This window comes from Carcharodon carcharias, chromosome 16, assembly GCF_017639515.1.
Source record: "Carcharodon carcharias isolate sCarCar2 chromosome 16, sCarCar2.pri, whole genome shotgun sequence".
In the NCBI taxonomy this organism is placed as follows: domain Eukaryota; kingdom Metazoa; phylum Chordata; class Chondrichthyes; order Lamniformes; family Lamnidae; genus Carcharodon; species Carcharodon carcharias.
The window spans coordinates 116,582,476-116,598,089 of record NC_054482.1 but is presented as its reverse complement, the minus strand read 5'-3'; the positions used below and the strand labels follow the sequence as shown (position 1 = coordinate 116,598,089).

The window sequence follows — 15,614 nt, the reverse complement described above, 5'->3', positions numbered from 1 at the left end:
GTTTCATTGCTGTAGGTAATAAATTGTTGTTGGAAATTTTTTTTCCTATTCCTTTCTGCCTTCTCTCAATCCACTCTTGTTGTGTCCTATATTTCTCCTTCTGCCCCTGATTTTACTGTACTACACCCTTAGTCCTTCCTCTTTTAATTTGTCAATGTTTAAATCTCATTTGTTAAGAAGACAGACTGTTGGTCTCATCATTCCCTCACCATGCCATCATCAACTCGCACTTCCAGAAAGTTGTGGTGCAAATTCTGTTCGAGCTGAAGGATTTTTTTTATTCACCCTTGGGATGTGGGTGTTATTGCCCATCCCTAATTGCCCTTGAGACGGTAGTAGTGTGCTGCCTTCTTGAACTCCTGCGGAATGAAGCGAAAAGTCCCAACTAACTGGGCGTGCACCACAGGATGCCCCGCTCCAGCAAATTCTGGGTCACCGTTTTATCAGGGGCTTAACTTAGGTACAAATTTAATTTGTAAATGATCCACTTTTTGAATTTTAACTGTATCTCAGTTTCTGTGAAAAGTTTGAAGACCTTTTCTAAACAGTTGGTAAGGGAAACGATAAAACAACGGCAAAAATCGCTGGAAATTCTGAGTTTATTGCATGTCGTGAAGTGATAGAACACGATGTAAACGCTGTAATAATGAATCGGTTCTTTTTTCTTTCCTGAAGGATCGTTTTTTTTTCTCTTCTTCTTCTCTGTTGTCCCTGTCCCCAATCTGTTAAAACCGGCATGCAGCCGAGAGAGAGGTAGGTGGGGAGGAGGGAGATCTTTTCACCTTTTATCTTTCCAAGTTCAAGTAATTCTGAAGTGATTTGGGTAGCGGCAGCAAGGATATTCCTCTAGGCAGCCTACTGTTGGTTAGCAGGCAATTTCTAATAGACATTCTGCAGAGATGAAGGAGCTCACACGGCTTTTGATATCTTGTCACAGGAATGTAATCCAACCAGTTAGAAATTACAGGTTGCCGTCTGAAACTAATACACGCCTGCAAACAGAAGCAAGAAGGGGGTGGTGTTATACTAGTATCGTTATCTTTTATAGTCTTGATCCTTCTCTGTAACTTTTCCCACCAACTTGCTCTCCTTCCCCATTCTTCCTGAAGGTGTTTGATAATGCCTTGATTTTAAAATGATTTCCCTTGTATTCAAATCCCTCCCACCCCCACCCCAATCTCTGGAATCTCCTTCAGCTCCAAAGCCAGCTCTGATCACTGGGCTTCTCCAATTTTGGCATCTTGAGGAATTCTAATTTTAGTCACTGGCAGCCGTGCCTTCAGCTGCCTGGACTCTTCAGTTCTGAAATTTGCCCCCTAAACCTCTCTTTCCTTCTTAAAGGCCCTCCTTAAAACATCGTCCTTGGCCAAGCTTTTTGTTATCTGCCCGAAGAACTCCTTATGTAATTTGGTGTCAAATTTGGGCTGATTTACACTCATGTGCCGTGGGACCTTTTATTATGTTAAAGGCACCACATAAGTGCAAATTTTTATTGAACTGTGCTGGAGGAATGGTTCTGAGACTGGACGTTCTCTGCTCTCTGGCTAGGGGGCGAAGTTTTAAACCACAACGGGCCAAGTGGCCTACTCTTGCTCCTAACTCGTATATTCATATGTTTACCAATGTCGCCAGTCAGTTCACTCACGAGGGGCAACACAGCAAGACCCCCAACCCATTCCTCACCTGACACCCATGCTATTCTCTCTGTGCACCTGGGTTTCCCCTCTCTCCATGTTTTTCCCCGACCCAACAGCACTGTGGGTGCACCTTTATCATAAGAATTGCAGCAATTTAAGGCGGCAGCTGGCGGCTCATCATCTTCAAGGGCTATTAGATGGACAATAAATGTTAGCCTTGCCAGCAATGTGGATATCCCATGAACAAATAAAATAAAAATCCCCCTCCCTCCAGATATGAAGCTCAGTTTCTCCCTCCGTTCCTTCCAAGGTAATGATATTAGTGATGAGGGACTTTAGTTGTGAGAGACTGGAGAGGCTAGTGTTGTTCTCCCTCGAGCTGTGGCAGTTAAGAGGAGATTAAATAAATGTGTTCAAAATGTTGAGGGGTTTTTCAATAGGTAGAGAGGAACTGTTTTCCTGGCAAGCGGATCATTAACCAGAAGTCACTATTTTTTTAAAAACTAAAACATGGTCGAAAGAAATAGAGGAGAAATAAGACATTTCTTAACACAGGATTGTTAAAAGCTGGATCGCACTACCTGAAATGGAGGTGAAATCAGAGTGTGTAGGAATTTTTAGAAGGTATTTGGACATGTATTTGAAGATGACTCATTTGGAGGGTTATGGGGGAGAAATGCTGGGGTGCGGAACTAAATTGGACAGAACCATCACAGGCGTGAGGGGCTGAATGACCTTTGGAGCTGTAAGCTTCCATGATTTCCAAGTACATCAGTAGAACACTGAGATTCTATCATCAAACTTGAAGCTTGAAGAATGCAGCCCTGATGTCCCTCTCTCTCCCCTCACTGGAAAAGAATGTTTCAGTCGGTCTGGATTGGGAATTCTGGTCAAAAGATGGGTTAGTGCAGGCTTCCTGCAACACAGACCCATGTAGTGTCCCCAGAAAAAGAGTTGGGATGTCCTGTTGGGACCTTGTTCTCCATTAGTTCTGCACAATTAGAACACAATAGCTGTCACCCCTAGCTACCCACTCCACTCTTTTTAGAGAAGCTCCAGAATTCCCTGGGCAATGTAATTCCCTCTACATCTAGAAACTAAGCATTCTCTAGGTGCACAGGAAAGAACCATCGGGCCAATAACAACATTTATATAGTGCCTACAACGTAGTTAAACGCTCCAAAGCGTTTAGCTGGAGCGTTACCATGCAAAATTTGACATGCGATATTAAAATGGCTGGTGACCAAACGTTTAGTCAAAGAGGTAGGCTTTAATGAGTGTCTTCAAGAAGGAGAGAGAGAGAGAAGGGGGTTTAGGGAGAGATTTCCAGTGCTTAGGCATCTGAAGGCACCTGGCAGAACAATGGAAACTGGCCATTTGAAAGAATTGGAGAAATGAAGATATTTTGGCCATTATAGGGCTGGAGGGGATTACAGAGACAGGGAGTGAGACCTTTGGACTGTGAAAAAGTAAAGATATTAACTCCAAATAAAAAACGAGTCTTTATATATCTTGCATGGCCACAGCAGAACGTACCTTAATCTGTGCGACATGTATTCGATACATCACTCTAACGCATAAACTGAGACACAGTTTTGCCTCCTCTATTATTTGTGCTGACTCAAGGTCATGCACCCTTGTTACTGATGTTGGGTAGAAGAGAATGATGAGGATTGTGGACATGGGACTTTCCTCCCTCTCTAGTATCCCATACTGGAGTAAAATCTTCAGAATGTCTGACTGCCTGTTTTGAGCTACAAAGTGTAAAGGGGTCACGCCGCTCAATGGGCTTGGATTGTACACTGGTGTGAAGGTTCTGAAACGCAAACAGGAAATTCAGAAACCCATTTAATAATGACGTTAAAAAGTTCTACTGTAGTTTATTTGTTTTATCAATTTTTTAAAAAAATTATGCACGTTATTCAAATGCATAGGACCCAACTGGACATTGATGCACAGATTAACATGGTTTTAGATCTTTGAATGTTATGATAGTTCTTGCACTTAAAATTATGACATTTATTGTCATTTTGAAAACCAAGTAAAATTATGCTGCAGATAATTCCTCCTTATTAATCATACAAGTTTTATTCATTGACTTATTTGAATTCTTGAATTGCAGACATTATTATAAACTCCTGGTCATCTCTAAACAACAGGTTGCATTCTAAAGCACCTTTAACATAGCAAAATATCCCAAGCACTTTACAGGAGTGCTTATCATAAAATTTGACACCAAGCCATATGAAGAGGTACTAGGACAGATGACCAAAAAGTTTGGTCAAAGAGGTAAGTTTTAAGAAGCACCTTAAAGAAGGGCAGAGAGATTTAGGGAGGAAATTCTGGAGCTTTGGGTCAAGGCATGAATGAACACGACGATGATAGTTCATTCATTTGCTTTTGAAATCACACCATTTACTGTGATTATGGAAACCATGTAAAAAAGGAAACATGATCAGTACAGGTTTCTTATAAGAGTTCTGTTCATGGTCTTCTGAATTTCTGACCAGAGTTTATTACTGATGCATCAACAAGTATATATGAGGCAGAACTCCATTGTCATTTTGATTGGCAGCAGAGATGTCAGTTGTGCTGCTTCATAGGAAAGGTTTGATAGGGAGAAGATGTTTCTACTTGTGGGGGAAACCAGAATCTTTGGTTACAAAAATATTATCACTAATAATCCAATAGTAAATTCACGAGAAACTTCTTTACCCAGGTGGGCATATGGAACTTGCTAGTACAGGGAGTGGTTGAGGGGATTAGCGTAGATGCATTTAAGGGGTTTTGATGGAGTAAATAAGGAGAAACAGTTTCCAATGGCAGATGGATGGATAACCAGAAGACACAGACTTAAGGTGAATGGCAAAAGAACCAGAGCGACATGAAGAAACATTTTTTATGCAGTGATAAACATTCGAATGCAATACCTGGAAGGGCGGTGGAAACAGCTTCAATAATAACTTCCAAAGGGGAATTGGACAAATACTTCCAAAAGGAAAAAATTGAGGGCTATGAGGAAAGAGCAAGGGAAGAACTAATTTGATAGCTCTTTCAAGAAGCCAACACAGGCATGATGTGCTGGCTGACTGACTGGTTGTTTCTGTGCTGTATCATTCTGTGATTTTGCTTCTGGTTTAAAGAGTGCTGGGGAAAGGAGCGAGCAGGATCCCTCAGAGTATATGACTTCCTTCCTGAACTCCGCTGTCAGCTGTCAGCAGAGATGCTCTGTCTAGGCCTGTAAGAACGTGTCCACAGAGCTCTCACTTGGGCAGAAGTATTCCAACTGGAGACAGGCTGTCTGGAAGTGAAAACAACAGCTATGTTCTCAGCTTCTCAGAATAAACAGCAACTTCAGTCTCCCACTGTGAGGATTAATTGTGTTTGGAATAGCTCCAGTGGGTTATTTTATTACGATGCTCCAAACTTTGAGCCACAATAAAACTGCAAGCCAATATTTTTTGTGCAAATTCAGGGGATCAATAAAATAACAGCAACTTGCATTTATGTACCATCTTTAACACAGGAAAATGAAGTGCTTCACAGAAGTGTAATCATTAACACGATATGTTAACTATTATGCAGTAAAATATAATTAATACGCACTCAGCATCATCATCATGGCCAGATGTGGATTGGTGCATGAAAGTATCAGCTGTGGCTCAGTGAGTGGCATTCTTGCTTCTCAGTCAGAAGGCTGTCGGTTCAAGTCCTATTACAAAGACCTGAGCTCTAGTGCAGTTACCTGGGAGTGCTGTAGTATCTGAAGGGTCAATTTTAGGATAGAATGTTAAACCAAAGTCCCATTTGTCCTCAGGTGGATGTAAAAGATCCCAGCGCCGTTATTTTGAGCAGGGGAGCTCTACCCCGGTGTCCTGACCAATATTTATCCCTTTAACCACCATCCCTAAAATCAGATTATCTGGTCATTATCACATTGCTATTTGTGGGATCTTCCTGTGTGTAAATTGGCTGCTGCATTTCCTACATTACAACAGGGACTGCACTTCAATAAAGTACTCAGTTGCCTATAAAGCACTTTGAGATGTTAGATACAATATAAATGCAAGTCATTTAAAAATAAAGGGCAATGAATGATCTACATTCAAAAGCACAATCAGATGTAGATGGGAATTTACACAATGATTTTCAGCAGTTCCCAGTAAATTACCTCAAGATCAATCCCAGCTGGTTTCCCCTATCTCCCAGGTAGCTGACGGTTCTCTCCAGTAGTTTTTGCACCAGCAAGGGGCTGATCTTTCGGGCAAACAGCCAGTACAGAATGGTGTTGATGCAGATCTCTGTGAACTCCAAGTAGAAGCTGAGGTTCCTCTTGTCACGGGGCCGGTGGACAAAGGTGATGTAATCAGAGAGGAGGGAATCGAAACCCGGCGCATCGACGTGGCGGAGGACATGTGACAAGGCGTGGTAAATGAGTGGCTCCCAGTTGCAGTACACCGGACCCAGTAACCTCTTGACTGCCACTTTCTCCAGCAGCTCTCCAAACAGAGTCTGTCGCAATTCCAGCCCTTTACAGCACTTTTCAGCGTCGTCAGACATGCCCCTCCAGAACACACGCAGAAAGTAGGGTTTTAGCACCGAGTCTCCTCTCACTGCAGGTAACGGGACCCTCTGGCTTCACAAAAAGCCTCAAACCAACTGTGACATCTTCCTTTGTTACGTAAACTGGATTTTGACATAGGACATTTTGTGATGTCACCTGATGAACTAAAACCATAAAGCACCTCAAACTCATGAATGGGTTTAACAGGGTAGATGCAGGGAAAATCTTTCCACTTGTGGGAGACTGCAAAACTAGGACCTTAACCGCAAGATTATCACTAATAAATCCTTAAGTGAATTCAGGAGAAAATTCTTTACCCAGAGAGTGGTGAGAATGTGAAACTCACTCCCACTAGAAGTAGCTGAGGTGAATAGTATTCTAGGGGAAGGTAGTATGTACATGAGGGTGAAAGAAATAGAAGGAAATGCCAATGGGGTTCGATGAGGTGTGGGTGGAGGCTTGGGAGAAAAAAACATCAACATATGTCAGACTGAAGGGGCTGTTTCTGAGCAGTGAATTGTTTGTAATTCCTTTTCATGGTGAGCATAGAGTTTCTTGCATTAGATTTCTAATGTCTACCTTTTTATTCATTCAAGGGAGGTGGGCTTTGCTAGCTAGGCCAGCATCTATTGCCCATCCCTAGTTGCCCTTGAGAAGGTGGTGGTGAGCTGCCTTTTTGAACTGCTGCAGTCCATGTGGTGACAGGATGAGTGACTTGGAGGGGAACTTCCAGGCTGTGGTGTTCCCATCTATCTGCTGCCCTTGTCCTTCAAGGTGGTCATGGGTTTGGAAGGTGCTGTCTAAGGAGCCTTGGTGAATTCCTGCAGTACATCTTGTAGATGGTACACTCTGCTGCTACTGTGCATTGGTGATGGAGGGTGTGATTGTTTGTGGATGTGGTTCCAATCAACGGGCAATTTTGTCCTGGACAGTGTCAAGCTTCTTGAGTGTTGCAGGAGGTGCACTCATCCAGGCAAGTGGGGAGTATTCCATCACACTCCTGATTTGTGCCTTGTAGATAGTGGACAGGCTTTGGGGAGTCAGGAGGTTAGTTACTCGTCACACGATTCCTAGCCTCTAATCTGCTCTTGTAACCAGTGTTTATATGGCTAGTCCAGTTCAGTTTCTGGTCAATGGTAACCCCCAGAATGTTGATCGTGGGGGATTCAGTGATGGTAATGCCATTGAACATCAAGTGGCGATGGTTGGATTCTCTGGTTGGAGATGGTCATTGCCTGACACCTGTGTGGCGCAAATGTTACTTGCCACTTGTCAGCCCAAGCCTGGATATTGTCCAGGTCTTGCTGCATTTGGACATGGACTGTTTCAGTATCTAAGGAGTCACGAATGGTGCTGAACATTGTGCATCCCCCCTTCTGACCTTAAGATGGAAGGAAGGTCTTTGATGAAGCAGCTGAAGATGGTTGGGCGAGGACACTACCCTGAGGAACTCCTGCAGTGATGCCCTGGAGCTGAGATAACTGACCTCCAATAACAACTATATCACTTTATGCTAGGTATGACTCCAACCAGTGAAGAGTTTTCCCCTGATTCCCATTGACTCCAGTTTTGCTAGGGCTCCTTGATGCCACACTCTGTCAGATGCTGCCTTGATGTAAAGGGCAGTCACTCTCACCTCACCTTGGGAGTTCAGCTCTTTTGTCCATGTTTGAACCAAGGCTGTAATGAGGTCAGGAGCTGTGTGGCTCTGACGGAACACAAACTGGGTGTCAGTGAGCAGGTTATTGCTAGGCAAATGCCACTTGAAAGCACTTTTGTTGACTCCTTCCATTGCTTTACTGATTATTCAGAGTAGACTGATAACACGGTAATTGGCCAGGTTGGATTGGTCCTGATTTTTGTGCACAGGACATACCTGGGCAATTTACCACATCGCCGGGTAGATGCCAGAGTTGCAGTTGTACTGGAACAGCTTGGCTATGGGCACGACAAGTTCTGGAGCAAAAATCTTCAGTATTATCGCTGGAATATTGTCAGGGCCCATAGCCTTTGCAGTATCCAGTGCCTTCAACTGTTTCTTGATATCACGTGGAGTGAATCGAACTGGCTGAAGACTGGCATCTGTGATGCTGGGGACCTCTGCAGGAGGCCGAGATGGATCATCCACTTGGCACTTCTGGCTGAAGATGGTTGTGAATGCTTCAGTCTTATGTTTTGCACTGATGTGCTGGGCTCCTCCATCATTGAGGATGAGAATATTTGTGGAGCCTCCTCTTCCACTGAGTTGTTTAATTGTCCACTACCATTCACGACTGGATGTGGCAGGACTGCAGAGCTTAGATCTGATCTGTTGGTTGTGGAATTGCTAACTCTGTCTCTCATTTGCTGCTTATGCTGTTTGACACGCAAGTAGTCCTGTGCTATAGCTTCACCAGGTTGACACCTCATTTTTAGGTATGCCTGGTGCTGCTCCTGACATGCCCTCCTGCACTTTTCATTGAACCAGGGTTGATCCCCTGGCTTGGTGGTAATGGTAGAGTGGGGGATATGCTGGGCCATGAGGTTACAGATTGTGTTTGAGTACAATTCTGCTGCTGCTGACGGCCTATAGCGTCTTATGGATGACCAGTCTTGAGTTGCTATACCTGTTCGAAACCTATCCCATTTAGCACGGTGGTAGTGCCACACAACACGAGGAGGGTATCCTCAATGTGATGGTGGGACTTCCGTCTCCACATTGACTGTGTGATGGTCACTCCTACCGATACTGTCATGGACAGATGCTTCTGTGGCAGGTAGGTTGATGAGGTTGAGGTCAAGTATGTTTTTCCCTTACCACCTGCCGCAGACCCAGACTAGCAGCTATGTCATTTAGGACTCGGCCAGCTCGGTCAGTAATGGTGCTACCAAGCCACTCTTGATGGACGTTGAGAGTACATTCTGCGCTCTTGCCACCCTCAGTGCTTCCTCCAGGTGATGTTCAACATTAGCTGAGGGAGGAGGGTACGCGGTAATTTTATTTTCCCTCGTCTCACCCTTTCAGGGAGCAACGCTTTAGTTACTCTCTTCCTTTTTTATATATTTTTGTAGTAGCCTTTTTTTTATATTCCTTGTTAGTTTTCTCTCACACACCAATGTCTCCCACTTTTTATTTTTAAATGGTCCTTTGCTGGTTTCTAGAATTTTCCCAATCTTTTGGGCGACTAACAATCTTTACAGCATTGTATATGTTTGCTTCCAATTTTTCACCATCCTCAACTGCCTCAGTTAGTCATGGATGGTACATCCTCCTCGTAGCGCTTTCTTTCTTGCTAGAAAGTATCATCGTTGAGATGTCTGCCACTGCTTCTCTACCATCTTACCTTTAACCAATTTTCAATTCCACTTTAGCCAATTATGTCTTCGTACCCTTGTAATTGTCTTTAAGTTTAAGACAATGGTTTCAGACCCAAATTTTCACCCTCAAATGGAATTTGAAATTCTATCATGTTACTATCACTCTAATCTAGAGAACCCTTTACTATGAGGTATTTAATTATAGTGTCTCATTACCAAGTCTAAAATAGTCTGTTCCCGGTTGTTTCCAGAACATATTGTTCTAAGAAACTGTTCCGAATACACTATGAACTCATCTTCCAAGCTACTTTTGCTAATCTGATTTATCCAATCTATCTGATGCTTGAGATTTTCCACGATTATTACATACATACAAACACAAATTAGGAGCAGGAGTAGGCTACTTGAGCCTGCTCCCCCATTCAATTGTAACCTCAGATCCACATTCCCACCTTCCCCAATAACCTTTCACCCCCCCTTGCCATATCTCTCAAAAAGGCACAATTATTTCCTGATTTCTACTCTGTCCTCCTCTGTCAGGGGGGTCTATAAACTACTCTCATCAGTGACCTCTTTCCTTTGCTATTTCTTATCTCCACCCAAACTGATTCTACATTTTGATCCTCTGAATCAAGATCATTTCTCACTACTGTACTAATCTCATTCTTTATTAACAGAGCCACCCCACCTCCTTTTACTTTCTTCCTGTTCTTCCAAAATATCAAACATCGTTGAATATTCAGGTCTCAGCCGTGGTCAATTTGCAGTCATGTCTCTGTAATGGCTCTCATGTCATACACATTTATTTCTACTTGTGCTATCAATTTATCTGTCTTGTTACAAACTATTTTTCCCCTACTCCCTGACATTATTTGCTGGTGTGCTCTAATGTTATTACCCATATCGCTGCCCTGCACTATTGCCTTTTCTTTTTCCTTTAACTTTCCAAATCTCCCCTCATGTGAACCCTCCCCACATAATTTAGTTTAAAGCCCTCTCTACAGCCCTAGTTATATGATTCACCAGTAAACTGATCCCAGCGCAAATCAGATGAAGGCCATCCCGATGGTCTGGCTCCCTCTTTCCTGAGCACTGGTGCCAGTGCAGCATGAACCAAAACCCATTTCTCCACACCAAACTTGAGTCAGTATTCAACTCTAATCTTATTTACTTTATGCCAATTTGCTTGTGGCTCTGGTAGTAATCAAGAGATTATTATCTTTGTGGTTCTGCTTTTTAAATTTACTCCTGAGCAGCTCTCATTCCCTCAGCAGAACTTATTTTTTAGTCCTACCTTTTTTAATTTAAGGGTCCACAATAACCATATCCTTCCCATCCCACTCAATGTTCCTCTGTAGCCCAGGGATGTCCTTAACCCTGGCATTGGGCAGGCAATGCAGCCTCTGGGACTCATGCTCTTGGCTGCAGAGAACAGTATCTATCACCTTAACTATACTGTCCACTACTGCAACTACATTCCCTTTCACTTCCCCCACTTTACTGGCTCTGCACAAGGGTGCTGTTGTCAATTTGCTCATCCTCCCTGCAGTCCCTGCTCTCGTCCACACAACTTGCAAGAACCTTGATCCTGATGGACAATTGTAGGGGCTAAGGGTCTTCCATTGCTACCTTCTGATCCCCATACCTGCCTCACTTGTAATCAAACCTATTGTTCCTGATCACAGACCAAAGCTGAAATATCTTGGCTTGGGGTGCAACTGCCTTCCCGAACAAAGTGCCCAGGTAACCGATCCCAGCACAAATCAGGTGAAGACCGTCTCAATGGTCTGGCTCCCTCTTTTCCCAGCATTGGTGCCATCCAGTATTTGCAGTATTTTGTCTTTGCCCTGGTAACTTTCTCTCTGATGAATCACAGTGCCTGAAGCTCAGACTCCAGCTCATCAACTTGGAGCTGAAGTTCCTCAAGCTTTTGATACTTGCTGCAAATATGGCTGCCATGGATCACACTGGTGTCCACCAAGTCCCGTATGCTACAGCTACAACACATCACCTGCCCTGCCATCCTTATTGTGTTTAATTAATTAGGTTTCAAGTTTAGAAATATCACTCAATGTTGTCTGCAGTTATACCAGGTACTTTAGCTAAGCTATGACTTTACTGCGATAGCTATATCTACCTGATACCAATTTAAACTACTGTCCATATTTGGAGTGATAAAATCTTAAAAGTATCTCACCAATCACCTAATTAAAGCCTTGAACACTCACCAGCAACCAGAGGCTGAAAAAAACCCCAATATAATAAACAGCTTCCCCTTTTGCACTGAATCCTCACCTGCACCAAGTTAGCACTCATACCTTAAGATAAAAGCAAAATACTGCGGAAGCTGGAAATCTGAAACAAAAACAAAAATAGCTGGCAAAACTCAGCCGGTCTGACAGCATCTGTGGAAAGGAATACAGAGCCAACGCCTTGAGTCCGTATGACTCTTCATCAGAACGAAGAGCCATATGGACTCAAGGCGTTGGCTTTGCCTTCCTTTCCACAGATGCTGTCAGACCGGCTGAGTTTTTCCAGCTATTTTTGTTTTTGTAGCACTCAGGCCTTGTCACACCCTTTACAAAATCTATCTACTTTTATACAGAGCTGATGACTCACACCCAAGTTGCATATGCTAACTTAGCTTCCTGCTACAAGGACCAACACCTATTCACTTTCAATTGATTGATAGATACCAGGCAGTTTCTTTTAACTAGGCTCCCTAACTAGCTTGCACTTTAAAAGTGGTAAGTCAGAGTTTGACGTCTCACCTAAATTATAGCTCAGAAATGCTTATCAGAGAGATTTCCACATGTACCACATTGCCTGAAGTGACCTTAACATGGCCACTGTCACTGCTCATCCGCCATCTTGTTAGTACGCGGAAGTGAAGTTGGAGCATGGTTCATGATCAGCTGACCGGATGTCCCAGGATGCAGCGCGCTTCGCGCTGGTGACTGAATGGGGCGTTTTCTGGGCCGCGCTGGATTATGGGGAAGCAGTGCCGCCATTGCCGTATCCGATTTAGCGGCGGCAGGAGGCCGCAGAGCCTCTCCCCGCCTCCCCCCACACCACCCCCCCCCCCCCCCCCCCCCCCCCCCCCCCCCCACCGGGGAAGCCGAGCTGTCAGGCCCAACCCGAGTCCCTCCTGCCCGGGAGAGGGTGCCTCAGGTCCCGGAGCCGTGTTTATTCTGTTGCCCCAGGGCGGATATGAAAGTGTCGATCTGGAGCTGGAGCCGCTTCTGGATGTCCCTCTGGTGCTGCCTGAGGTCGGCCGGCCGCTTGTAGCTTAGGACCATCTGGTGGAGGAGGCGAGCCTTCTCCCGCTTGGACATCACCACCCGCACTCGTCCGCTGTCCTTGGGTCCCATTGTCGCCATCGGCACGTCGACAGCCAGCTGGCGCCGCCACTGTGAGCTCCTCCTCGGTGCACTGGGACTAGTCCAGGTCCTGTCCACCGTCCCAAGACTGCCGGCCAGATCCTTCGGCCTCGAATCTCTAGCAGAGCAGAAACGAGGAACAACGGGCAGGATTTGGGGCGAGTGAGAAGGAGATGAGCGGCTCCTGATCAGTGCGGACCTTAGCGCTATCGGCCTGGTTAATGCATAACTGGCATAGGGAGATGACTTGTGTCCTTCCTGTCTGGCTGAAAGATGGTTATTGACTGGAACACAACGACCTCTGAATACCCTCCCCTCACTGGTAATGGACTCCGGAGATCTAATGCCGTCTACAGCAGACAGTTCGAGTTGGGATTTAGTGCCTGACCCTGCTTCCCTATCTTCTGATGCATCACCTACTGATTTACAGCGGGAATCAGTGCTGTTGACCAGTAATGTTCTCACTCCAGAGTTTGACTTGCACTCCCTGCTTTTACACCAGTCAGTGCTTGTTTTCTGAAGACTCCGGGAGTCAAAAGGCAAGGGAGTTCCGTCCTGTACAGACACCAGAGAATCTGCCAACTTCCCCCTGCTGAATTCTAACCTCTTTGCTTCCAGGCCTAATCTTTCCTCCCCACAGGCCCACCGATTCAGACTGGAATGTGCTTTCTTTCTGCTGCTAAGCCACCCGTCTCTTGCTTTCCCAGACTTCCTGCTCGCTGTCCATTCCTTGGGAGTGGGTTGCCCCTCATTGTCCAAACTACATATTGAGGCTTCACACGCACTGTATAGGAGGGGGCAGTTTACCCGCGTTTCCATTCTGTTGACCCTTCCACTTGGCACCTTCCTAATTGTGGCCATTTCTGATGTTTCTGGCACACGCAGCTTTGTTGCAGTTTCCTCAGCTCTTGTGGTTCTGGGAAGCTGCCTGTCCAGTCTTTGCTGGCATTCTTCATCCTTCAGACTCCAATGACTTGGCTCTTTGCCCTGCTCTTGTCCTTCCCGTTCCTCCGGAGCGGGCCTGCTTGCTGGCTGTTCTTCGTGACCAGTTGGAGGTGCATGGTACACACTGTAGCCACCGATAGCTTTGGTGACCCGGAGCGACCTCCTCACCACGTCCATCTCCCTCTCAATGAGCAGCAAAGACTGCGCTCGTTCGCTTTCAATCATCTCTATTTGCAGGTTGCGTTTTCTCCTCTCCTTGCTGTTCCTCATATGAGCTTCTAGGAGCTTCTCCCCCGTACTCCCTCTACGGCCCATATAATAAGTTTGCTCCAACCCATCCGCTGCACACATGCACCAGCTTTGGATCCAACCCGTCTCCCGATCAGTTTCTCTTTGAACCAGAAATTCCGAATCTCCCAGATCTGTTCTAAGTCAGGGAACCGACTTGAACATGCGCACAGTCCAGTTGCAGAGTGACATCAGAGACTGCCCGCTGTCAAAATGTTTAACTCTTTCAGGACTATTGTTAAGAAAGGTAGCGTTTCAGGAAAAATACGGGCATTTTTGATAACAATCTAAATTGTGTGTTATATTTGAATTGTAAATATTGGTTTGTAAAAATATATGCACAAAAATACCCAGGTCCCTCTGCTCCTGAACCCCCTTTAGAATTGTACCCTTCGTTTTATGTTGTCTCTCCATGTTCTCCCTACCAATGAATCTCTTCACACTTCTTCAGATTGAACTTCATCTGCCACCTGTCCACCTATTCCACCAACATGTCTATGTTCTTTTGAAGTTCTACTCTTCCCTCCTCACAGTTCACAATACTTCCGAATTTTGTATCATCTGCAAACTTTGAAATTGTGCCCTGTGCACCGAGGTCCAGGTCATTAATATATATCAGGAAAAGCAAGGGTCTCAAAACTGATCCTTGAGAAACTCCACTACAAATATCTATTGACCACTACTCTACTCTGTTCCCTGTCACTCAGTCAATTCCCTATCCATGTTGTTACTGTTCGTTTTATTCCATGAGCTATAACTTTGCTCACAGGTCTATTGTGTTGCATTGTATAAAATACCTTTTGGAAGCCTATGTACACCATATTAACATTGTCCTCATCAACCCTCTCTGTCACTTCTTCAAAAAACTCTAGCAAGTTAGTTAAACATGATTTCCCCTTAGCAAATCTATACTGGCTTTCCTTAATTAACCCACATTCATCCATGTGACTAGTAATTCTGTCCCACATTATTGTTTCTAGATGTTTCCCCACCACTGAAGACAAACTGACTGGGCTAGTTGCTGGGCTCATCCTTACACCCTTTTATGATCAAGGGCATAATATTTGCAATTCTCTAGTCCTCTGGCACCACCCTGAGCCTAAGGAAGACCGAAAAATTATGGCCAGTGCCTCTGCAATTTCCACTCTCACTTCCCTCAGTATCCTTGGATGCATCTCATCCGGTCCTGGTGCCTTATCAACTTTAAGTAACGACAATATATCCAATACCTCCTCCTTATCAATTTTAAACCATCATAGCATCTGAATTACCTCCTCTTTCACCATGGCCTGGGTAGCATCTTCTTCCTTGGTAAAGACAGATACAAAGTATTCATTTAATATCTCAGCCATGCCCCCTTCCTCCATGTGTAAATCCTCATTTTGGTCCCTAATTGGCCCACTCCTTTTACTAATTATATGCCTATAGAAGACTTTGGGATTTCGTTTTATGTTAGTTGCCTGTCATAAGCATACTTTTTTTCTTTATCATAATTTCTATCTC

General features: G+C 44.5%; 1 protein-coding gene across 1 annotated transcript; it reads right to left on the bottom strand.

Moving 5' to 3' along the window:
• Positions 1 to 785: 785 nt before the first annotated feature.
• On the bottom strand, positions 786 to 6,344 carry LOC121288990 (ankyrin repeat and SOCS box protein 17-like). The gene is made up of 3 exons (XM_041207851.1): positions 5,809 to 6,344; positions 3,174 to 3,453; positions 786 to 992 (listed from the first exon to the last, which is right to left on the bottom strand). The coding sequence occupies exons 1-3, from the start codon at positions 6,195 to 6,197 to the stop codon at positions 786 to 788; spliced, it is 876 nt and encodes a 291-aa protein (XP_041063785.1). The 5' UTR covers positions 6,198 to 6,344.
• Positions 6,345 to 15,614: the final 9,270 nt, after the last annotated feature.

What these genes read in the sequence shown, in the direction of transcription:
- LOC121288990 (XM_041207851.1), bottom strand. Translation starts at nt 6,197, where the DNA reads ATGTCTGACGACGCTGAAAAGTGCTGTAAAGGGCTGGAATTGCGACAG. An exon ending in CAGCTGGGATTGATCTTGAG is followed by an intron (nt 3,454 to 5,808) that starts GTAATTTACTGG and finishes TTTGCGTTTCAG; the next exon opens with AACCTTCACACCAGTGTACA. An exon ending in TACATGTCGCACAGATTAAG is followed by an intron (nt 993 to 3,173) that starts GTACGTTCTGCT and finishes TTCTGTTTGCAG; the next exon opens with GCGTGTATTAGTTTCAGACG.